This window comes from Sorex fumeus, unplaced genomic scaffold, assembly GCF_029834395.1.
Source record: "Sorex fumeus unplaced genomic scaffold, SorFum_2.1 ptg000072l, whole genome shotgun sequence".
In the NCBI taxonomy this organism is placed as follows: domain Eukaryota; kingdom Metazoa; phylum Chordata; class Mammalia; order Eulipotyphla; family Soricidae; genus Sorex; species Sorex fumeus.
Window position 1 is genome coordinate 40547295 of NW_026606129.1, and position 24742 is coordinate 40572036.

Consider the following 24742-nt stretch of genomic DNA (forward strand, 5'->3'; position numbering starts at 1 on the left):
CGTATTCCATATGCCAAACACAGTAACACCAAGTCTCACGATGGAGACGTTACTGGGCCCGCTCGAACAAATCGATGAACAATGGAAGGACCGTGACCGTGAAGGAGCATTATGTTATATAGGAAAATATACCTATCTTTTATGACATCTGATTTTGTGTCATAAAATTCTGTGTGGAGATCACGCCCACTGCAATCCATATTTTCTCCTGATTTTTAGTGGTTTCATCATAACACTTAAATCTTTGATCCATCTGGAATTTATGTTGATGCAAGGCTGAGGTCATGTTTTACTTCTTTTTCCAAGCAGCAAGTCAGTTCAATAATCCATCTGTGCACACCTAATGGAAAGGACATCTTTATCTGAACTTGATGCTTAACATTCTTCTTCATGAGGGATGTCTCCCAACTCTGAGCTGAGGTTTGGGGCCTTCCCTGCATCTTACTGGGAAGTGTTATATGAGCTGTTGAATAAAAATCAGGTCTTGATAGGTAAGAAAGAAACAAAGGCAAAGGTTTTTGGGTGGCCATGGCTGGAGGTGAGCATTCCAGTGCTTTCACTCAAAAGGAATGTCACTGGGACAGTGATTTTGACCTTTGAGATGGTCAAAGGCTTGGTGTCCTCATCCCCTGCTTGATTGGCACGTGACACTAATGCCCTAAAGCAGGTTGGCAGTAGAGTTGAGTCACAGAAACACTAAGAGAGGAAAACAGAAATTACTTTCTAACAGTTATGTTTCTGTGCCTTTTTTGCCTCAACTTACTACTTTTTAAATTTATTTGTTTTTTTTTTTATTTTTATTAGTGAAACACCATGAGGTACAGTTGTAGACTTACAAATTTTTGTGCTTGGGTTTCTGGCCAAGCAAGTGAAAACAGAGATAGATAAATGGGACTATCTTATTGTTGGGTTTTCAGGCCATGCCCTGAGGTGCCCATGGGCTATCCCTGGCCCTCTGCTCAGGAGTGACCCCTTGTGGTGCTGGGAATCAAACCGTGGTCGGTCCCATGCAAGGCAAGCACCTTACCCCTGTACTATCGCTCTGACCGTTCAGGAACGGTAGTAATTAGTAGTAATGTACTTTCCCCAATCATAATCTTTTGAGGAATATATTACCATACATCAGACATAGCTAGTTAAAGTCCTTCTGGAGTCTTCTTTGCCCCTGTAGGAGGCTCTGAGCTCTCAGCCCAGGACTCAGAGACTTGGGGAAGCCCAGTGTGCTGCCCTGGGCCTGAGAATTGTCAAGTACAGTAGATGCAAAAGAGGTACCATATCTCTTGATATTTGTGAGGAAATAGGGGACAGTCCTCTGAAGGTGAGACCTTTGAATCACCTCTTCAGGGCTGCCATTTCACCACCAAGGTCAAAAAATCTCACTCAGCTCTTCTGGGGGCAAAGCAAGAATGCAGTATGCATTTCCAAACCATCAGTAGCCAGCCTCTGCCCTGTCCCCCTTCTCAACACACACACACACACACAAACACACACACACACACACACACACACACACACAGAACACACTTCCTCCACTCATCTAGCCATGACCTCCACATACTTTGGAACAAGTAATTTTTCAAGAAAAGGTTCTTATCTATATTCCTGATGCATCTTTTATTTCTGGAGCTTTGCAAAGGCCTGGGAGAAAAATCTGCTTCGGGACAGTTTTGCCATTAATGGTTCCAAAATCACCTGCACAGATTGATGGAAGAAACAAAAGCACCACTGCAGTTACTCACAGGTTCTAGGGCTACAAATGTCCAGGAGCATTCTTAGCAGGGATTTCCAGAATCTGTGTTGATTTTAAGCCACACTCTCCAAAGTTGTGTGCATTTGGGAAATGGACTCAGGATTAATGGGACCCTCGCCCATGGTACTGCAACCTGGCTTCATTCTCTGAAGCACAAATGCCAAATCAGTAGCTTGCTTAGGGCCAAGAGGATGGCGCAAAGGACTGGAGCACACATTTGACATCTAGATGTCCAAGTTCCATCCCCAGCACCACATTGACCCTTCAAGCCCTATACAGGAGTAGCCCCCAGCATGGCTGGCTCTGGCCCCAAAACAACAACTGGTACTTCTAATAGCTTGCTTAATATGAGTCTCATCCTTCTCCTTTTCTTAGAATAGTAAGTACAATGAGAATACTTTCCTTACCATTAACTCAGAGGAAGCCTGTGAAATCTAAGTGAAACCAGCTAAGAAAGGACTAGTTTTTTTCCTTAGGTTCTGATAATAGCTGAGCCACTGTTGACAGATCCATAGTGAATTAAGATGTGCTAGAGAATGGATTTCTAGATCCTTCTTTTCCAGGCTAGCAAATACAAAAAAGTATTACTTGATAAATAAGTGAAGAAGTGAGTGACAGACACAACCCAAACCAGAAGGGGTATATCTGAGAGAAAGAACAGAGGGCATGAAAGAGAAATCATCACAGTGTTATTGTCTGTATTTTTTAAAGAGAGAGCATGCTCTTATTATATATCTGTGGAATAGAAATCAGACCACATTTTATTCTAGTCACAGACATGCTTTTCCTCAGCATAGCCCAAACAATGAAAATAACTCAAATCTTCCCTATTGTGTTTACATCGAGACCTCACTGGGCCCTGCCACCAAGACAATTTGTGAGACCAAACTTCCTCTCACACGGTTAATTTCTTTACTAAGCTGCTTGGTCACTGACTTAGAATGAAGGGCCGAGTCCTGCTGGGGGCCCCAAGTCCAAGGCATACACCCTTCTTCCCAGTGCCCCTAGGCGTTCCTGCCCATGAGCTTTCAGTGAAGCCTGGCATGGAGGCACTTAGGACTTTTTCTCCTGAATGGGGTCAGAAAGAATTCAAGATGCCAGACCCAGGAGAGCTGTGCTGTCAGACACATGTGTGTCCCCACACATCCTCCCTGTCCCCAGTCAGTGTCTCCCTCCAGGATTGCCACCACCCTGGCATGTTCACCTGGCTTGCTGACCATCAGGCTTACAGTCCCTGAAGTCCAAAATGGACCCTAGAGCCTGACTAACATTGAGTTGAAACAGAATAAACAAACAACAAAAAGAACTGTTTCAAAGGGCTATTTTTAACAAATTTCATCCCCTCCCCCATCCACACTTCTTTCAAAAGTTTTAAATTGCCAATACTTTTGTTGCTAAAGACAGATTTTTTTTTTTTGGCATGTTTTGTTTTGTACCAAGAATTGAACAAAGCTTGACCTTCATCCAGGATAAAAAATTAACCTTGGACATCGAATACCAGTGTGCCACTAAGAAAACAAAAATGCCTCAAATTACATTGAGTGCAGCAGCTCCCAAAGAAAGAAATACTATAAATCAGGGGTTCCCAAACTTACTTGGTTTACCACCCCCTTTTCAGCCAAAAAAAAAAATCACTCAATGTCCCCTGGAAATCTGCCTTCTTTAAACAAGCAAACAAAGCACCAGGATTGCATCTAGGTTACTGCACCCCCCAGCCCCCACTCACTTCCCTTTGAGAAGCACTGTTCTAAAACAAAAAGATACCTAGCATTTTTTAATCTTTATGCCTTCTTCGTCACAAGATTAGAGTCATTACTTTTAAAAATATACACATATCTTCCAGTTAGCAAAACATGTGGCTGAAAGTATAACTTCCACAAAGAACCCAAGGGGTAAAAATGCCCCATTTGGGGGCTGGAGCAATAGCACAGTGGGTAGGGCATTTGCCTTGCACGCGGCCAACCCGGGTTCAATTCCCAGCATCCCATATGGCCCCCTGAGCACCGCCAGGGGTAATTCCTGAGCGCAGAGCCAGGAGTAGCCCCTGTCCATTGCCGGGTGTGACCCAAAAAGCAAAAAAAAAAAAAAAAAAAAAATTAGCCCCATTCACTAAAGAGTATATCCAAGTGGGACAGGCCAAAGCAGTTCCTGATACCTTAACCAGCTTTATATCTGTTCCCTGGGATTGGATGGAGGTAACTTTGGCTTCCATTTTGCTAGCAAGTCCATATTTCTCTTCAAGATTTTTTTTTAAATTTCGGACACTGAAAATTATTACAATTCTGATATGGCTCTAAATATAATTATGTACCATGGTGAATTTCAGATAAAATATGACCCCAGGAAATGGGCCTGCAAAGAATAGTTATTAGAATTAAGCATTCATTTTTGTGTCATCCATTTTGGTAATAATATTTACCACTATATGTGTGCCAGGTGGAATTTTACTGTAATTCCAGCTGATGAGAATAGCCTTAAATGATTATCCCAACGTTCAGTTGAGAAAGTGGCAGCCTATTTTCAAATCCAGATTTGTCTGTCCCCAAAGCCTAGACCTTCATAGTAGCCTTTCATGGTATTTAGTAAAACATCAGTTGCAAATTACTTATTCCTGTTGTTTTCTATAAAATTTCATTCTATGCTTTATCAGGCACTTATGTATTCAATTGTATTAATAATGGCATGAGAGAATACTTTAATAAAGGAATCGACTGTCTTTTACATCAAAGTAATAATGCTGTTTTTCCACCCCTTCCCCATTAGCCACCAGCTAAGTACCTCCTTCCAGAGGTGACAGTGCTTGACTATGGAAAGAAATGTGTGGTCATTGATTTAGATGAAACGTTGGTGCACAGTTCATTCAAGGTAAATCAACAACAACAAAAAATAACGGTAATATTTGTGATTTGATCAGTTGTATTGAAAGGAAAAATGAAAAGGAGGAAAGCTTGTAGTTGATAGTTTAAGAGTTCACCATTAACAAAGAGATCACAAAACAGCGCTTATTAACCTAGGTGAACTTTAACTAAGGTAGTTGAATATTAACAACTTATGTTTGGGGCAGAAATACGGGCTGCAAACATCACTGAGACTCGTTCCCTCTGAGATCCAAGGTTTCCCACATTCCAGCCCCTGCAAAAGTCCATTGCCAGTGGTACCTGGCCATCAGTGCTCCAAGACCCCGGGATGCTGCTGTGTATTTGTGAAGGTGACTGGAGTGCTCCATGTTTAATTGAGTGGGGGTGAGAGAAGCAGTGTTTTACTGCTGAAAACTGTCAAAGAACTCGTTAGCCTGGAATTCTTCCCAGACAGACAAGCTTTTGGAAGATGCCCAATTCTGACGACAACTTCTGGAGTTAGAGCATCGGAACAGATTCAGCCATTTATTTTGACCCTGATTCAGCCATTGATTCACAACCCACACTGGCCGAAGGTTTTCATAAACACGGCAGCTGAGTAAGCCACCACCAGCCTGACACCGGCGTCCTGCAGGATGTGGCGCAGCAGCAATGGGAAGATGAGCCTCGGTCGAGCTTTGATGACCTTCGTCCCAGCCATCACCCCACCGGCATCAGAGCAGAATGTCTGCACAACCCAGGAGCTCTGCACGGGGACAGCTGCGGCAACACCATGAGTTGACTCACCATTTTTCCACTGTTTGGAATGGAATCAGTTGAAAGAAGCAGAAGGACAAGGTCTGGGGAGAGAATTGGTGGGCCGTGTCGCAGTGGCAGGTGTAGAGGACCCTGGTGGTATTTTTCTTAAATGGTTTCTGGCTGTGGATCCATGCTGCGTCACTCAACTCAGGCTGGCCAGTTGCTCTACACTCCATCTCCTGGGCTCTCTGCTCATTCTTGGATGTTTCCGTGGGAAGTGGAAGAACCCTGAAATCTGCCAGAAGATCTTTCTGCCCTGTGCCTGCTCCTCACTGGCCAGATGCCTTCCTTGACGGTGCAAGACTGTGAGTCCTTTGGGAGAGACGCACACTGCTTTCTAGCAGGGAGAAATGACCATGGAGGTGTGTCAGGAGCCCCTTGTTCCCCAGCTTCTCAAGTGCCCAGCCAGGACTGGCTCCACGATGACAGCACCAGAGGCCTCTCTCCCCCCAGGGCTCTTTGGAACAGGGATCATTTGCTGACACAGTGTAAACAGCTTCCTGCCAAGCCAGACACGTGGGCCCTGCTGGCCCAAGGTTCCTGAGGCTTCCCAGCATGAAAGCCAGTGCCTCGGCTACCCCAGAGTCTCCAGGACCTGCTCAGAGGTCAGCGATAAACGGTAACACAGCATCTCCTCCTTTCGGCTCTCTCAGGCCTGCCTGTGTTTGCATGGATGTGTGGGCTTTGGTGCACTGAGCATCTCAAAGCCCTCTGAGCATTCAAACACCACGAGCCTCGCTCTGAGGTGTTACGGCTGCACATGCAGCACTCAGGCTCGTGATCCCAGGCTGAGAACTCTGGAGCCAGCATGGCTTCCTCTATACTTGTGAGGAGATGGAGGGCCAGCACTGGCTCTCATCTGCGGAAGGATTTTTTGCTTTTACTATACCCAGTGGAATATGGCCTCACAATCCAGTGCCTTGGGAGAGCTTCTTTGTTCCTCCTTTAGCTTTTAGCATAATTTTCTGTAATAGGTATGAAATGATAAAACTCTGAACTCAACCTTCCAGCCATCAGCCTGAACAGACTGTCCTCAGGAGCCTCGGGTCCTCTCCTGTGCTTAGTAATGGCTCCACACACAGATTCGCTACATTTCTCCAGTTTACACGTCGAAGAACCTCAGTGCACACTCAATGACGTACATGTGAAGGCAGACCCTGGATCGGACTCTGGCTCTCTCTGAACACCCGCCTACCCCATGGCCTCGTCACCACCCGGCTGGGCTTTCCCTTCTCCTCTGACTTGTCCCAAGGCTTACAGCCTTGTGCCATTTACTTGGACCTACGTGAGTCACTTTCTCCTTTGGTTTTTGGAATTCTATTCTGACCTTAGCCAAGTCCATCACTGAGAACACGATGACTGCTGCTGATTCATATTGAAGTGTCAGGCACTGTTGGCACCCTCCAAAGTGCTAGTTGAAGTACCCAGCGTGTGCAGGTGTGCTGAAGATTGCAGAGCTCTGCAGTATGGGCCAACTGTCCCCATCAACCTGGCCAGGAGACAGAGCCCAAAATTACAGGTCCTCAGGCCTAGACCAACTGAGCCCTGATCCCATGGCTGTGCAGGAGAGAAACTGGAGGCCCCGAGAGCGGGGATCCTGCCCAAGCAGGGTCACCACCTTTGGCCCCTGACTACAGCAAAAATGGACAAATGGTGGCACATTTAAGGAACCTCTACTACCGAGGGGCCCCGCGCAGGGCAACCTGTACTGTGGGTCAAGGTAGAGCTTGTTCTCTCCTGGGTGCACTGTATTTCAGGGCCACTGGGCTCTTGTCTCTTCCCCTGGCGGCCAGCAGTGGTTCCCTATCATCTGTGGTAAAACAGACCGGCCACTGAAGGTCTTGACAGTATTCAAAACAAAGTATTATGCGGGCTGGGGTGCAGCTCAGCACTAGAGCACTTGGCTTTCCTGTGTGAAGCCCCAGCTTCCCTCCCCAGTGTCACTCAGAGCAAAATAATGTGCATTCCTGCTTGTGCTTGCGTTACAAACATCATTCTCCTAAGCTGATTTTTTTTTCCAATTTCCAAACTGGTGAAGGCAGGCATTTTCCTTGCTGAAGTTCCCAGTTTTTTGTTGTTGTTGTTGTTGTTGTTCTTTCAGACATATTAATTATAGTTCCTTTTCTTTCTAGCCTATTAGTAATGCCGATTTTATAGTTCCAGTTGAAATCGATGGAACTATACATCAGGTAAGAAATCAAAATGAAATCTAAGCTACAGTTAGCTTTCTGTTGTTGTTGGGTTTTTTTTCCTTTTTTTTTCTTTTTTTTATTTTGGTTGTGGGGACCTTACCTGATGAGTATTCCAGGGCTTCTCCCAGCTCTGCCCTGAGACTCACTCCAGCAGTGCTCAAGGGACCATGCAGTGCTGGGAATTGAGCCCAGGCGTCTCACATGCAAAGCAGCACTCAGTCCACTGAGCTCTCTCTCCAACTCTCAACGATCTCTTTTAAATAATGACATTTCTTGAGAACATTTATTTTGAAATTCCTCTATCAGTAACAATTTTATTACTGAATCAAAAAGGAAGCAGCCCTTGTAAGAAAAAAGATACAGGGCCTGGAGCGATAGTACAGCGGGTACAGCAATTGCCTTGCACAAGGCCAATCTGGATTTAATCCTTGGCACTCTGTATGGTTCCCCAAGCCCTCCCAGGAATGATCCCTGAACACAGAGCCAGGAGGAAGCCCTGAGCACTGCCAGGTGTGGCCCAAAAACCAAATGGGGGCGGGAGGGGGATACAATGGTTCTGGGGGCTGGAGAGATTATACAGCAGATAGGGTGCTTGCCTTGCATATGGCAGACTCAGCTTCCATTCCTAGTACTCCACATATTCCCCCCTAATCCCTGCCAGGAGTGATCCCTGAGCACTGCCAGGTGTAGCCCAAAAACAAAGCAAAAAGGATTCAATGGTTCTCTGCCCTTTTTTACTCAGATGAATTTACTTTATACTGAGTTTATAAGAAAAACTAGAATTTATGTTAGATGTGGTTGCAAGTTCAAACGGTTCTTTGATTTGATACAGACGTCTTGAAGTTTCCATGTCCCCCTCTGACCTTGCTTGATGGTCTGATTAACTTCCTCGTGTAATTGCTTTCAGCTCCTCTCCTAGCAGGCAACAGGAAAATGCCACAAATCACCCACCCAGAGTGGATTCTGAGGAAGGGTATCCATGTCCAATCCAGCCATTCCAGGCTGATCTTGTTTCTGCATGTCCTCCTGTGACTCTTTAGAAATAAGCAGCTCAAAAAAGATAGAGGAAATGGTGTGAGGTTGGGAATCAGCAAGCAGTTTTAAATAAAAATGCCCTGGTCATGTAACATTGGGTCAGAGTGTTTTTAATTATCTGCATGAAGCTTCTTTAGAAAGAGCTTCATTTATGAACATATTGGCAAACTTGGAGGTTGAAAAGGGGATAGTTTTAGTTAGGTCCTCCACAGCAGTGTCTCACCATCTTCCTTGTCAACCCCAGGACCCTAAACGGAGAGTCTCTGGCCTGATGTGTTCTAGCCCAAGAAGGAAAATCTTGTTCTGGTGCTTGAGCCATAACAGTATGTCTTTCTCTAGTCACTTGTTCTTTGGCCTTGAGCATAAGCTATGGGAGCTGCCAAGATAGTCTAGCTACCCATTTTCCAGAGGAGGAAACCGAGGCTCAGAAAACCTTGTCTGTGGTTCAGGGTCATACAATGGGAAGGGTCCTAAAATGGGACTTCTAGTCTCTGACTTCCTGGCCCAGAGCTCTTTCTCCTATACTTGAGTCTCTCCATCCCTGTCCTGGATTTCTCACCTGTTCTCCAGATCCCACCTGGAAATCTCCCTGGGAAAGGCAACTGCCTAAGTTCTCCCACTTCTTGCTTTTCAGAGCCATCAGGGAGCTGAAATGGCAGGCACTCGGTCATTAAACATTTGCAAAAGCATCAGCGGAATTAACTCGGGATCCAAGAAGCAGTTTCTTCATTTATTATCTTGGCTTGTGTTACAAAGTAATAAGATAAAGGGAAGGCTCCCCCTGACCTGGCAAGGACTAGGAGAAAAAATTCATCCTTCCTACCTTGTGCCTGAGCATGATCCTCGGGGCCCGACCTGCCAGCCCATGCTTGCAGGAAGAGCCTCAGTTCCCCTCCAGAGCTGACCAAAGGCACCCCAAGACTGGGATCAGAAACTCTCCTGAAGGAAGGAGACCCCAGGTGCCAAGAGGAGGACCAAGGCCCTGGCGAAGGCCGTGGCCTCGTTCAAGTAATCCAGGATAGGCTGTGCAGGTCCCGATGGGCCTATTCTTGGTTACTTGCACGGGGACGCGGGCCTGGACGCCGGCATCCTGGCCCAGGACACTCCCTTCTGTTGGAGACAGCAGCGCCAGAATTCCAAATCCCTCTTCTCCCCTTTGCACATGGCTAAGCTTGCCCTCTGAGCACTGTTCCCCGGGCAGCCAAGGACTGCAAACCACACCTGTCCCCAGGCAAGCAAAGCGGGGACCTCGGCCACAGGCCCTGCGCTCAGCTCCTCAGCCATGTTGGCAACCTCCTGCTGCCTCTCCTGCCACCCGGGCCCCTCATCACACCTTCAGCCTCAGCTTTTCCAACCAACCCAGGCTCTGTAGGATTCCTCTGAATCCCTCTGCCTGAAGGGCACCCTGTGTGTGCTGCAGAGCCCCCCACTTTCCCTCCCCTCCCCATTCCACTTGCAGGATATCCAGTCCCCCTCCCTTGCCCTCCTAACCGCACCTACAGAGAATCCAGCTGGCTCCATCTGGCACTCAGGGCACCCACCAGCTCACCTGACCTGCCTTTCACCTGCCTCTCCTCCCCTTCCCCATCTCTTTTCATCTCCACCTTCTACTGGCCCTTGTCTAACTCCCCCGGTACGTCAGACCAGTTCTCAAGCTTCTGCTGTTTCCTCTGCTGGAAGCACCACTTTGTCAACCTGGTGAACTCCTGTTCACCCTTCAAAACCCAGTGCAAAAGTTACCATCTGATTCCCTACCTCGAAAAGAGCCTTGACTCCTCATTGATAATAAGTTGACTGTCCTTAACAGACCCAGCTTCTTCAGCATCATCTGGCCTGTTTGTACATGGTCTTGTCTATATCTGTCCTAGACTGAGCATTTCAAGGGCCAGGCCTGTGTTTCCTTTATCTTCGTAGCTGTTTTCAGACTGAGCCCAGAGCTGGGACTTGGTGGATAAGAATTCGGTTTTAACAAGCAAGATTTATTTTAGGGAAGTGGCTGATTTCAAGTGGAATTTATTCAGGTTTTAATTAGTTCTTCCCTCCCCCTCCCCACCTCCTTCCTCACCAGCTTTGACTTCGTTCCCCTCTCTCGTTTCCCCACCATGGTTCCGACAGCGTGGTCAGGATCTCTGAGCCCGGTTTCTGGGCCCCACGTCCCCTCGAGTACCTGCTCTGTCTCTGGCCGAAGCACAGTCCAACAGGACGATCCTCACACTTGCTGGACAAGTCCTGCAACCCCATGCAAGGGCACAGATTCAGCCTAGACCTCCTTGGGCAGCACCTCAGCCCTGGCCCCTGTGGCCCTGAGCCTGACCGGGAGTGCTGGTGGAGAAACGGGTGACCCGCCGCCATCATCACATGCACTCACAGTACGCCCTTTCCTCTCCCTGCTTCTGGAGACCCCTCGGCCCCTTTCCGTCACACCCCAGGCCCCTGAGGGAGCTTCTGCACCGCCTCACACCTGGAGGACACCTGAATAGGCCACCTGGCCTGAGGTTCTGCCTCTCCCCAGCTCCACTCCAACAGACTGGGTCCACCAGGGAGGAAGGGCAGGAACACATCTGAAATTCTTCCTCCCATGGCTGTTTGGCCACAGCTGTGACTGACCAGTGCTGTTTCCTGCCACTGCAGGTGTATGTGCTGAAGCGGCCACATGTGGACGAGTTCCTCCAGAGGATGGGGCAGCTCTTCGAATGCGTGCTCTTTACTGCCAGCTTGGCCAAGGTGAGCCCTTTCCGCGGCCACGAGCTCCCAGCACGAGGCCCTGACATCCTTCTCTGTGGAGCAGCCCTCCTTAAGGTGGAGGGAGCTGTTTCTGTGGCGACCAGTCCGCCCCTGAGATGGGTGGGTGCAGACCTGGTGCACGGCGCCTTCCCGATAGGCTCTGGGGTTACCATGGTGACAGGGGCACATAGAACAAGTGCTCCGCGAAGTCGCAGCCTGCACAAACAGGGAAACCACAGGCATGTCCATCATAGCAGAGAAGGGGCTGGACTGTCAGATACTGGAGTCTGAGCCCCATGCCCTAGGGTGGAGTTTGCAGAGAGGTGGTTGGGGGGAGCGCAGTATTGGAGAAGCGCCGCCTCCCAGTCCTGCGCCAGAGGTCCTTCTGAGAAACCCCGCAGCCCTGACTGGGAACTCAGACTTGCCCTTCACTTCTCTCACCTCACTTTCCCCTCCAGCCCCTGGGAGCCATCAGGTGAGGCTTCACCGAGTGCCAGCCCACTGGCCCTCAAGGACTCCGCATGTGCTGTGCAGGCACTGCCAGGGGAGGCTGCTCTCTCCCGTGGGCCACTGTAATTATCAGAGATGGATCAAACAGTGACATCCTGTACAGTGATCTGGACCTTCTGTCTTTACTGGCTCTGAAGAAAACTAGCAGGTCCTTAGCATGCCCCAGTGGTCAGGCTTGGCCTGGCCCAGGCGTACAGAAGTGTCTGGTTCAGAACACAAACAGAGAGACCCCTTTGTCAGGGACACCATACCTGTCTCCGTGGGCTCCTCAGGGACCCTGCATGGCCCAGAAATGAGTTTGAAGGGCCAGATTAGCCATCTGCCTCTCCAGTGTTGCTCCAGAGATCTATCCCACGTCCTGTGAAAAGTTCACTCCCCTAATTTTGCGCATTGGAGACTGCTTATAGTCTCTCTGGCACAGTGCTCTGCTGTCCTGTGCATTCAGGCTTCAGCTTCTGTGGCCAGCATGAGGGGATGCACCCTCCTGCTCTCTGTTCTGTCAGGCCTTCAAGACAGAGCCCACGGAGTGAGGTGGAGAGGGGATCCAAAATCTGGGCCTCACCTTTACATTCTGCAAAGACAGCGTGGCCTTCAGGAGAATAGCCCTGCCTGACGTGCTCCTTTCAGACGACTAATACAAGACTGATCTCATCTGTAGTTTTTATGATCCTCCCGGCACTAGCCTGCCAGGCTGCAGAGCCCACAGTGGTAACCAGAGAAATAACAGACAGCAGGATTGCACCAGTGTTGGTGATGGAGAGTTGTTTTTTCATTTGCAAAATTGAAAACACTATTTCTTGGCCTCGTCCCCAGCCTGCGCTTAACCGTCCCCATTGGTTTTCTCCCCCCCCTCCCCCCCGCCCTGCTCCCACCTGCCCCTCCATCTGTCTCTCCAGCCCTTCTCTGGTCGAGACGCCAGCCTAGCTCAGTCAGTCAAATCGGTCCCACCTTCCAGCTTCTTTCCTCCCTAATGTACAAGTTCTGCAGACAGGTGGGCTCACCCCAGTTCCTTGTTCTGAGCTCAGCCTCCAGCCAGTGCCAGTGGTGCACCGGGTGCAGTGAGGACCCTAAGCCGGGAGAGCCATATAGTATCTAGTTTCATCTAGTGTCATTCTAGTTCCCTCGTTCATTTGCCCCCTCACTCAGCCCTGACTGTGGCCAGGCACCGGGATACAGCAGAGAATAATCGTGAGGAAAGCTGTGTCCTCGTGCCATTTCCCTCCCGCTCTGCCAGCTCTTAGAGTTGGAGCCCTTAGCCCCACATATTCCCATGAAAAGTGTATTCCCAGGGTCGGGAAGTAGCCCCTAGTCTCTCCCTGGCTCCTGTTTGATTCCCGGTACCACAGTGCCCCCCTCGTACCACCCGGTGGCCTGGTATACTGGGCATGAGGGTTGTGCTGCTGCAGAACTACTGAGAATCACCAGTGGTGTCCCCCACCCCCACCTGGGACCCTTGAGTACCACTCGGGAGGCCCAAAGCAAGAGATGCCGGTGAAGGTCAGTGTTGATGCATGTGAGGGCCACTATCGCCTTTGCCCTCCAGTGTCAGCCCCCTGGAGCTTTATCTGTGTGATCTGATGCCCTACCCAGGGGCAGCCCAGCCCTGCTCTTCCGCTGCCCCCCTGGTATCTCAGGGGGGAAGTGGACTGTCCCTCTGCGCATCGCCTGCAGCCCTGCCCCTGCAGCCTCTGCTTTGCACTGAGGGGCGTCATGTGCTCTGCTGAGGCCCACCGACTGTCCAGGCCCACTCTCCAGGGAAGCCTCCGGGGCGCCTCCCTGATAGCCACTGGGCCCCTCAGGCACTGCACGGTGGGCACGGTGGCCCACCCCGGCCTGGGTGCTGGAACTTGGCACATTTGGGGATCAGCAATGCTCTTTTTTACTTCCAGCCCCAGCTGCCCAGCCTACAGGCTCCTTTTAGCTGACTTCACGTACAAAGGTTTTTCCCTCGGGGGACTCATAGCTTCAGTACGGTCTACCATGGGGAGCACTCAGGACCTGAGGGAGGGCCAACTGGGGCAGACCCCAATTGTGCAATGGCCCATAAAATGGTTTCGTTGACCTTGGCAGGCTGGTCTGACCTAGTTGCCCAGGGAACCTCTAGAGGGCACTATGGCCTCATGCCCTTCTGATGAGTGTCTCCCTGGTCAGCTTCTGGTGAGTACCTCCCTTAACTGATGACCCAGTGTTCATGGAGCCCCTGCTATGCGATAGGCACCCTGCAGGGTGCTAGGGATTTCAAGGCACATCCCACACATGGGCCTGGGCCTGGCGGGTGAGAGAGAACACCAGGTGGCTAGAGAGAACATCCCTAAAGGAAGGTTGTGGGCAGGCTGTAGAAAGGCGGTAAGGAAGCTGGACATGGCAGAAGACGTGAACGAAGATGTGAACAGAACCCGCAGAGGGGCAGGTCTGCAGAGGGCATGACAAGCAGCAAGGGACAGTGGGAACCCACAAGCTAGCAAGTTCCTGCATCTGCCATTTCCAGCCAGATAGGTGGCCCCAGGGGCTGGAGCATTAGCACAGCGGGTAGGGCGTTTGCCTTGCATGCGGCCGACCTGAGTTCAATTCCCAGCATCCCATATGGTCCCCTGAGCGCCGCCAGGAGTAATTCCTGAGTGCAGAGCCAGGAATAACCTCTGTGCATTGCCGGGTGTGACCCAAAAAGCAAAAAAAAAAAAAAAAAAAAAAATTAGGCAGCCCCAGAGGAAGAGAGAGAACTTTGGGAGACTCAAGCGGCTGTCCCAGCCCAGTGATTACAGGGGCTCAGAGGAGGGAAGGGGTGCAGGTGGAATCGGCATCATTTTGGAGATGGAGCTAACAGAATTCCTGACAGGTTAGACATGAGATGTGAGAGAATTGGGGCATTCTGGGGTGTGCTGTGTCCTAGGAGGATTCCTAAGGCAACCCCAGCGATCTGAAACTGTTTCCAATAGAGGCCAGTCCATAGGGCTCAACCCAACTCGGGCCAGCAACCACCAGGGCCATACCTGGTCCTGCCAGCTGGGTTCAGGGACGCCCCAAGGCTCTACCCATCATGTGGCCTGGCCATGCTAAGGGGCCACAATGGCTATACCCAGCAGTGCTGATCAGGGAAGGAGGAACCCATGCTGTGTCCGGGGCCACACATGACCTCTCAGGTGCCACACACATGCTCTCCCACTTGATCGCTGTCATCTCCCGGGCCTCAGACTGGGGAGTAATCTGGTTCTTGCCCCAAGAGACCCGGGTTTCTGGAATCATTCCAGAGCCCAGCCTTCACGTCCGCACTCACTTTCCACTTTGCAGTATGCAGACCCCGTGGCTGACCTGCTTGATCGTTGGGGCGTGTTCCGGGCCCGACTCTTCCGTGAATCATGTGTTTTCCATCGCGGAAATTACGTGAAGGACCTGAGTCGCCTTGGTCGGGAGCTGAGCAAAGTGATCATCGTCGACAATTCTCCTGCCTCGTACATCTTCCACCCTGAGAATGCCGTAAGTAGCCCCCAAGAGAAGCATCCTGGGGCCCTGTCTGAGCCAGATCTTACCTGGCAGGTACGACTTGAGCAAGGACCTCCAGGCACCAGGGCAGGACAGCTTGACCCTCTCCCTGGAGTATCCCAACTCTGCTGCACTGTGGGGCATTTCCCAAGTTATACAGCCTTAAGGAGCGTCACTTGGGCTGCCGACTTCACAGGAAGGAGCATTCTGCGGACAGTGTGTATAAAGTGCATAGAACAGGGCTCCTCACTCTGCCAGCCTCTGCGTTTGAGCTTGCTCTGTGTATAATTTCTGAAAAGGGTTCTGTCTACCTCCAACCTGGCGCTATCTGGCCCCCGCTTCCCCACTTCCTAGCCCCACTGGACTCAGAAGGCCTGAGTGATCTCTTGAACACGAGTCATTGCTTAGGCATGAATGAATCAAACCCTTTGATAAGGTTTGCAGAGAAGGCTGCCACGCTTTATACTACCTTGTAGTGTGGTTTAAGAATGTCCTTGCCCAAGGTTGTGGCTTACAGCTCTGCCCTTGCCTGGGTTCAATCCCCAGCACCACTTAGCAGATAAAGGAGCCGGAGTGATAGTACAGTAGGTAAGGCGCTTGTCTTGCAACCCGGGTTCCAACACTGACATCGCATAGGGTCCCCCAAGCACCACAAGGACCAGTTCCTGCATGCATAGCCCTGAGCATTCTGGGAGTGCCTCCCCCCCCCCCCAAAAAAAAAAAAGATAAAAGCATATGGAGAGAATGTTTTCTTCATAGTTGCTCTCTGCTCTTTGCATACAGTTTTCAGAGCAAGAGAGGGGCTTCTGCTTGTGCCCTCCTCTCCTAGAGAGGCTGAGCCAGGCCGACAGATGAGATCTGGTCCCCAAGTGGCCCCAGCTCTCGGCTCAGTGCTCTTTCCCTGCCCTTTCCCATGCCCTCCACATCCACACAAACTAAAGCCCACTTGAGGCCCAGCATGAATTGTGAATTCTGTTGCTCTGTTTACACTGAAAATGAGTCCAAATTAGATTCAGTTGCTGTGTAGACATTATTTGAGCAAAACATCCAATTCTATTATATCTCAGTTTGTTTATTTTAATGAGCTCATCAAATTCAATATAATACAGCCTATATAATGTGGCTAATAAGACTTACTTAACATCATCACAATTCCATGATCACATTTGAGGAGACTAATCACTTTTTAATATTTTCTCATATCCTTATTTTATTCATATTTTCCCTGTCATTACCAAATGTTTTATGTTTGGATTGTTTTTTAATCAGAATCCAAACGAGTGGGGCTTTGGTTACAATGTAATCTTAATTCTTTTATATTCTTAATACTTTTACCTCCCCTCTTCCTTTTCCTTCCATGCCTTTTATTTGTTATAAAACCCTGGTTATTGCCCTGGGGAATTTGATGAGCTGCCACCTCGTGGTGCTATGTAATGTTTTTCTAACCAGTATATTTCCATAAATAAGTGCTTAGATCATAGCTACTTAGTGAAATTGGGGTTCTTCTTTTTTTTCTTCTTTTCAGTTTCAACATCACATGTGGCCTAGCATATAGGACCTTATGTATAAGGTACTGCATAACATAGAGGTATATAATAGCAGGCAGTCCCACTACTAAAGATTTTAAATTGAATTTTGGAATCAGGTGTGGTTAACCTGATTCGTTCATTTTTTTTCCTTTTTTTTTTTTGGTTTTGGGTCACACCCTAGTAATGCTCAGGAATTACTCGTGGTGAAGCACAGGGGAACATATGGGATACTCTGGAGTGAACCCATGTTGGCTATGTGCAAGGCAAGCACCCTACCCACTGTGCTATCATTCTGGCCCCCAGATGCATCCATCATGAAATTCCCCATCAACCTCTCACCTCAAAATTGGGGCAGTTAATGATCTTTGCCTACACCAAGTATTTCATTATGAATTGCAAAACAGTGATTTCTTAATTATAGCATTCCTTCTGCATGTGTTGACTGGAATTTCCTTTAAAAGAAAGAAATTTCCCTTGTCAACTGCTTCATCACCCTAAAATACATTCTCAGTGTTTGAATAGGGAAGGCACCTTTTGTCTCTTTTTCTAAATTTTCAGTGTTCTGAGTAATGAGTTGGTGTTCTGGCTGCCTCCAAAAGTAACCAATAAATTTTTAAGTATCATTATAAATTAATGGGTTTTTTATTGTTACAATTTAAGCCATTTATTATTCTTTTATACGTCTAAATGTTCACCTTTGGCCAGTGGACACTTAGCTCTTCACAGAACGGTAATTTTGGTAGCTTCCTGTTTTTTTGCTATAAAATGTTCCAGGCTTATCTTGTCCATCTCTGGCTTCAGCCTGGAATCAGTCCTTTTTTTTTTTAAATGGAACTTTTTTCCTGTTCATGGAAATCGCATGTAGAAACCACAGCCTTTATGGGTTCTTCTTTCTACTGGACTGACCTAGCCCTTTCTACCCTTCTTAAAATTAAAACTAATTGTGAATTCATATTGGTCTTTCCAAATCCAGTGTCAAGGTATCAGCATTTGGGGGGTCTGGAGTGATAGTACTGCGGGTAGGGCATCTACCTTGCACGCAGCCGACCCCGGTTCAATTCCCAGCATCCCACATGGTCCCCTGAGTATCGCCAGGTCCCCAGGGCATCACCAGGTGTGACCCAAAAAGAGGGGGAAAAAAAAAGTATCGACATCTGGAGCCGGAAATACAGTTCAACAGACTAAGCATGTGTCCTTTGCATGCAGGAAGCCTGAGTTCAAGTCCTAGCACCTCATGGTTTCCCAAGTACCCCTAGAAGTAACCCCCAGCCCCCAGGCAAAAAGCTGGTATAGCCCCTGACCACCACCAGGTAGAGTCCAAAACACAAAACAAGGTCACAGAATATTTTTATTTGTATTTTTGAAACTCTTATTTTATAAAGGCATTAATGGGATTTATTCATTTACATATTATATATATTTATATTTAAATATGGGCTGGAGTGATAGCACAGCGGTAGGGCGTTTGCCTTGCACGCAGCCAACATGGCCGACCCGAGTTCGATTCCTCCGCCCCTCTCGGAGAGCCCTGCAAGCTACCGAGAGTATCTCGCCCGCATGGCAGAGCCTGGCAAGCTACCCATGATGTATTCAATATGCCAAACACAGTAACAACAAGTCTCACGAAGGAGATGTTACTGGGCCCGCTCAAGCAAATCGATGAAAAATGGGAAGACCATGACAGTGATTTAAATATATTTCTATATTTGGGGACGGGGAGTCTGAGACGTTCAGGGCTTATTCCTGGCTCTCTGCTTGAGCACCATATGTAGTTCTGGGTCAAAAAAATTAGATCAAACCCAGGTCAGCCATATACAAGGCAAGCACCTTAATTGCTATGTACAATCTCTGGCCCCAGCACTGCTATTCAGAACAGCGGGTAGGGCGTCTGCCTTGCACGCAGCCAACATGGCCGACCCGAGTTCGATTCCTCCACCCCTCTCGGAGAGCCCGGCAAGCTACCGAGAGTATTCGGTATGCCAGACACAGTAACAACAAAGTCTCCAATGGAGATGTTACTGGGCCCGCTCGAGCAAATCGATGATCAACGGGAGGGCCTTTTACTTTACTAAAATATATACTATAGATTAAATCAAAGAGGGGCCAGGAGATTTTACACCTATAAGATTTTTGCCTTGCACACAGCTAACCAGGGTTTGATCGCTGGCACCACATTTTGCCCCCAAATCCCACCAGGAGTGATCCTTCAGCACCATGTGGCCAAAAAAAAAAAATTAATTTCTCAAAGCAGCAGTGCTAGGGCTGGATATGTGGCTCAGTAGGAGAGAGCACTTGCATGCTTATGCAGTCCCTGGTTCGACACCGAATACCACACAACACACAGAAACTTTCGTCTACTACTATTGCTAGTAATAAGACAACTTATTTTAGGGATTTTTTTTCTTAAACAGTAGTTTATTTATTTTTTTTTTAATTGTATTGAATCACCGTGAGATAGTTACAAGCTTTCATGTTTGAGTTACAATCACACAATGATCAAACACCCATCCCTCCACCAGTGCACATTCCCCACCACCAATATTCCCGTTTTACCCCGCCTTTTCCCACCCTCCCCTTGCCTCCATGGCAGACAACATTCCCCATACTCTCTGTATTTTTTTTAAACGTTTCATTTTTTTTATTGCTTTATTTATTTTTTGTCTAAAAAATATGGAACATTTCACGAATTTGCGCGTCATCCTTGCGCAGGGGCCATGCTAATCTTCTCTGTATCGTTCCAATTTTAGTATATGTGCTGCCGAAGCGAGCACTATTTTAGAGATTTTTGAGTGCAGATAGAGTGCTATGTTTTTAAATCCCTTGAAGTAATTCTCTGTGATTTATATCACCAACTTTACACTTGTGTTTATTTCTTGCTTTTCTTTGAATGGTTTGATTTTAATTATGTAACACATTGGCATGGTTCCAACACCAAAACTATTAACAAAGATAAATGTAGAAAATTTATCTTATGTCCAGGGTGCTTTGGAGGCCCAGGGGCATTGCCATAAATACTGGGCCGGCCTGGCCAGATGATTCATTGCCTTGGCCTGCCCAGGAGCAAACCCAGCAGTGCTGGCAGGGTGGGCTCAGGGAAGTGCTGGGGTTCAAACTCAGTCCCTTTGCATTCCCAGCTTGTGTCTTTGACTACTGAGCTAGTCCCTGGCCCCTAAAGTCCTTCCTTATATCTCCCTCATTCCTTCCTTCTCCTTGGGGTAGTCATTATTTTAACTCTTGCCTTGGTGGTGGTTGTTTGGTTTTTTAAAAAAAGGAAAGAAAAAAAGAGAAGAGAAACATGTAATGAATCATTTCTAAGCTCCCTTCAGATTTTTTTAAAAGATTAAAAATAATTTTTAGGGCTTGAGCAATAGCACAGCAGGTAACACATTTGCCTTGCACATGACCAACCCAGGTTCAATTCCCAGCATCCCATATGGTCCCCTGAGCACTGCCAGTTGTAATTCCTGAGTACATGAGTCAGGAGTAACCCCTGTATATCGCAGGACGTGACCCAAAAAGCAAAAATAAAGAAATATTTAAAAAATAAAAATCTTTTTAAATTTTTTTTTTCTTTCCCAGATTTCTTTTGATATCTCTTGGTACCCCTCTGTCTAAAACTAGAAAATCTTAATCTTGCCCAGGGCTTCCTAATGTTAAAGTTTTACTTTCTCCCCTTTTAGCTGACCATTCTCCTCCACCACAGGGCCTGGCACTGTGACCCCAAGTGCCTCAAAGCCCTCCTCCCTATATGGAGGTTCCCCAGCATCAGAGGCAGCAGCCTCTGGCTTGAGTACATGGAGATGTCAGAGGCTGGTTCCATGCCATGGAAAGAGCTTTACAAAATCCGCAAGTAGCACGTACTTAGACCCCTGCACCCAGGCCCCAATGTTCCTGCAGTTAGGAAAGTAAAACAAGCAAATATATTATAAAGCAAGTATTCGGGCTTCCTCAGCCCATTCCCTATCAGGTGACTTTGGGTCGCATTAGTTCGGATAGAGGAACCAGGACAGTGATGGAGGAGGAGGAGGAGGCTGCCCAATTTCTGTCTTCCTGCCCAGGAATTTGAGAAAACCTGTGGGGTTCCCAGGTGGCAGAGTCTCTCTCTCTCTCTCTCTCTCTCTCTCTCTCTCTCTCTCTCTCTCACACACACACACACACACACACACACACACACTCCGTCTGCCGCTCTGCTGCCTCTCCACGCACTGTCTTCCAGGTCCCCGTGCAGTCCTGGTTCGACGACATGACCGACACGGAGCTGCTGGATCTCATTCCATTCTTCGAGGGCCTGAGCCGGGAGGACGACGTGTACAGTATGCTGCACAGACTCTGCAGCAGGTAGCCCCGGCCTGTGCCGCCCTGGGCACCTGCATTCTTCAGCCTCCAGGGAGCAGAGAGGGCGGACACTCGGGGTGAATGAGGCCATACCTACCTGTTTTTATTTTTTAAGAACAGAAGCAGCTATTTTAAAAAAAAATGAACTCTTTTAATAGATTTCATAAAGGGACATGCATTTTACATGGATTTGCTTTTTAAAACATACCAAAAGGAAAAAAGTATATATATATACATATATATACACATTATATATATGGGGGGCGGGGGGAAAGCTTGATATCTCTTGGACCTCCTTTCAACTGTCCTCCCCTCCAAGCAACTGGTCCCCGACTCTTCCAGCTCGGAGCAGCTCTCCCAGCTCACAATCCTCTTTCCTACAGGATGAAGTGCCTTTCTGAAAGTTATTTTAAGCTGAGAGTTAATTTTTCTACACAGCATATTTCCAGACATCTTTTAGTCTTTTATTGACTCAGATTCTCTAAGAAGATAAACACGACAATTTTCTAGAACCGGGGGTGGGGGTGCAGGGGTGCTAAGAGGTGGGGCCGAGGGACGGGACAAGTCAGGAGCTCTTCCTCTGGATGGCCTGGGCAAGCCACAGGGCTGAGCTCCCCACAGGACTCACCGTGACTGCGTCGTCAGCGTCTCTTTCATTCCTGACCCAGTTTGGAATGTGTCTGCAATTGTGTGGCTCAACGCTTTAGAGAACAATAGGTTCTTTTATGTCCTTATTTCCAATGGGTGACAAGTTTTGTCTTGAGGGTCACATTTTCCCCTTGAGAAGTGGCATAATTGTCACTTCTGCTTTGACACTACTGCCATACTTCTCTGCATTGTTTTCTTGATATCATTTCAGATAGAACAGTTACACGAAGCCCTTAAAAAAAATATCCTTGGATTTTGGGGGGAGTTTTTTTATTCTTTTTTGTTTGTTTTCCTTTACCGAATTTCAAATCTTTCCTTTCTGGAAGCTAGATACACAAGGAGCTGTTAGGGAATTTCCTTTGCTGCTACTCGCTGCCACCAAATGGACTTGACCAGCGGCTGTCACACTGTTCCTTGCCACTGTGCCTATGCTCAGAATCTGCTCACTGCTAAGCTGCAAACTCAGACAGTCTCAGAAACACAGGCGTCTCGCCCCTTTAGCCGGCCGCCCCAACTGTCTCCCTCCCCTGGCACCAGCCGTGGGCATTCCAGGGATACAAAGACAGAAGAACAAGTGCAGCTCACAGAGGAGCCTCAACCCCACCATCAGCTGACCACTGTCTTGTGAGAACCTGAGGTCTCACCCAGCCACCAAGCTGCTGTGGCCCTCAGTCCTCTTCTGGGGAGTACAGCTGTCGGAGCTGAGGGTCAGGGCATTCTTTCCACACCAAGATCCATTGTCCCCAAGCCAGGGGGGAGGGGTTCCCCTTGTCTGCCTTCCCTAGTGAGCGATTTTACGCAGTGCCATGTTTCTTGCTTGACAAGAGAGTCGGTAAAATATTGCTCTGAAGAATGATTCAAAAGTTCCCTTTCTTGTTGGCAGCCACTGCCTTAGTCCACTGTGGGTTGGGCCTCTGCCAGTTCTGCTGGGAGCAACTGGCCTGAAGGAAATTGGAAACTAGGGGTCAAGGTAAAATTCCGTCTTTGCTGTCATTCACGAAATCACGAAGCCAGGTGCCACTCTCATGCCCAGCAACACTGTCGTCTGTCTTTGGTGGCCTGCCGTGCACTGAGAAAAGAAGTAACTATTCAGGAGTGACCAGGTCTCCTCAACCCTCTGCATGTTAGCGCCCCACTAATCCACATGCCAATTAATTAAAGAGTCCCATGCTAGGCCTTGCCACAAAGAATGACAGTTATGTGGCAGATCTGCACATGCCATAAACCCTGATTTGGAAAACCAGTCATTAAATGAACCCGCTGCCTTAAAAGTCTTGAATGTTCGAGTCAAGTGTCTCTCAAAGTGTCGAAATCCATACGGAAATCGAACCTGATGAATGAGCCTTAGACCCTCACCCATGCCTCTGTTCCTCTGTTAGAGTCACACGGCCTCATTGGAATAGGAGAGGAGTGAACCTAGAATATTTCAGAGGAGCTGAACCTAGGAATAGTGCCCCCCTTCTGAGAAATGGAATGGAGACATTTGGCAGGCTGGAGCCAGACACTTCACCTCGTACTTCCTGAACCCGTGGGCGCCATTGCTTCAGGCTCTGGAGAACTGCTGGGGTTGGGGCTGGTTCCTGCCAGGATGGGGGTGGGTCACCAAACCTTCTGAGGGGTCTAGATTCTGGGTACCTTATTTGATCACACTCCAAAATTCCGTTTTGAATTTAACCCTTGATTCTGTTTTATGTACATAATCAAAATATCTATATCTATAAATATATATATATATATTTTTAGTCATCTACATGTAAATGAAGCAATAGAATTCTAACATAAAAAGGCCAAGAAATGAGACGAATGTTTGGGGATTATGGTGGGTGTTTTTTTTTTTAAGGTGAATACGGGTATTGTTTTTAATGATTACCTTTTATTAAATTGTGGGCTTTAAAACCTGATAAAACCTGTTCAGCTATTTTTCTGTGCCATATTCTTTCCATGTTACCAAAACACTCTTCAGCCAAAAGAAAAGTCTGACCTCCTAAGTTCTCATGGGCCTTTCTGTGCCAGGTTAAGATAAAGTCTCCTGGAGTTTAAAAAGTATTTGGAACATTGAGATTTGGGACAGAATGCTTAAGTCCTGTACTTCGGCGTCTTCGAGTTTATGATATCTCTCACCAGGCTCCAGTGGCAGTGCCCGAACATGCTCAAGTCTTCCATGGCTCTGGAGCCTGTGTGTGGGTCTGTGAGTTCACCCACTGGCCATTTGCCAACAGTGTGTCTGCATACTGAAAAGGAACACCGCCCCACCAGTCCCAGCTGTTGGTTGATGGGGAAGCCCCTCTGACACTGTGCAGTTTTGATGAGGTGATTTCAGAACTTCACTTTGAAGACAGAAAGATTCCCTAATGGCACTGGCTCACCATGGTTACGGCATTTGAACTTGGTATTTAAAAAAAAAAAATCTAAGTTCATAACCTGACAACATTACCACCCTATATTTGAAAGACAGCTTTCTAACCAACATCCTAAACCACACAGCCCTATGTCAAACACTCGTGATGTTTGTGCCTCTGCTTTCAAAGGTGCTGTGCCGGACAGTTGGCGTGCCAGCGCTCGGGAAGAGGGGATGGCTTGACATGCTTGACCTGTGTGCGACTGGCTGGCTGCCTCTGTTCCTCTTGTACTGTAAATCCGACGTGTCTGATCCTGTTCCCGTTCTCCAGGGGAGCTTCTCTGCAGACTTCACACCCGCCTGCTCACCAGCTCATGGAGCCGGTGCCTGGGATAGCCCTCGATTTCTCTTGGACGTTTGAATGTGATGAGCAACCCAGCATGACCTGGGAAATGCTGTGTGTGGAATGTGCACGTGTCCAGGGGCGCGCCTTGTTGGTCAAGACGTTTGCGATGATTTTCCTTCCTGCCAAAAATAAACCATGA

General features: G+C 48.1%; 1 protein-coding gene and 1 non-coding gene across 3 annotated transcripts in view; one reads left to right on the forward strand and one right to left on the reverse strand.

The window, feature by feature from the left end:
• Positions 1-24742, forward strand: part of CTDSPL (CTD small phosphatase like) — a 131743-nt gene extending 107001 nt beyond the window's left edge. For both annotated transcript variants that reach the window (XM_056129508.1, XM_056129509.1), the window contains 5 exons: positions 4514-4615; positions 7539-7595; positions 11265-11357; positions 15156-15341; positions 21093-24742. In XM_056129508.1, coding sequence (XP_055985483.1) covers positions 4514-4615; positions 7539-7595; positions 11265-11357; positions 15156-15341; positions 21093-21218 — 564 coding nt within the window. In that variant the 3' untranslated portion in view covers positions 21219-24742. The remainder of the gene's footprint in view (positions 1-4513; positions 4616-7538; positions 7596-11264; positions 11358-15155; positions 15342-21092) is intronic.
• LOC130038023 (U6 spliceosomal RNA) lies at positions 19541-19647 on the reverse strand. The gene has a single exon (XR_008794577.1). It is a non-coding gene; the product is annotated as a U6 spliceosomal RNA (small nuclear RNA).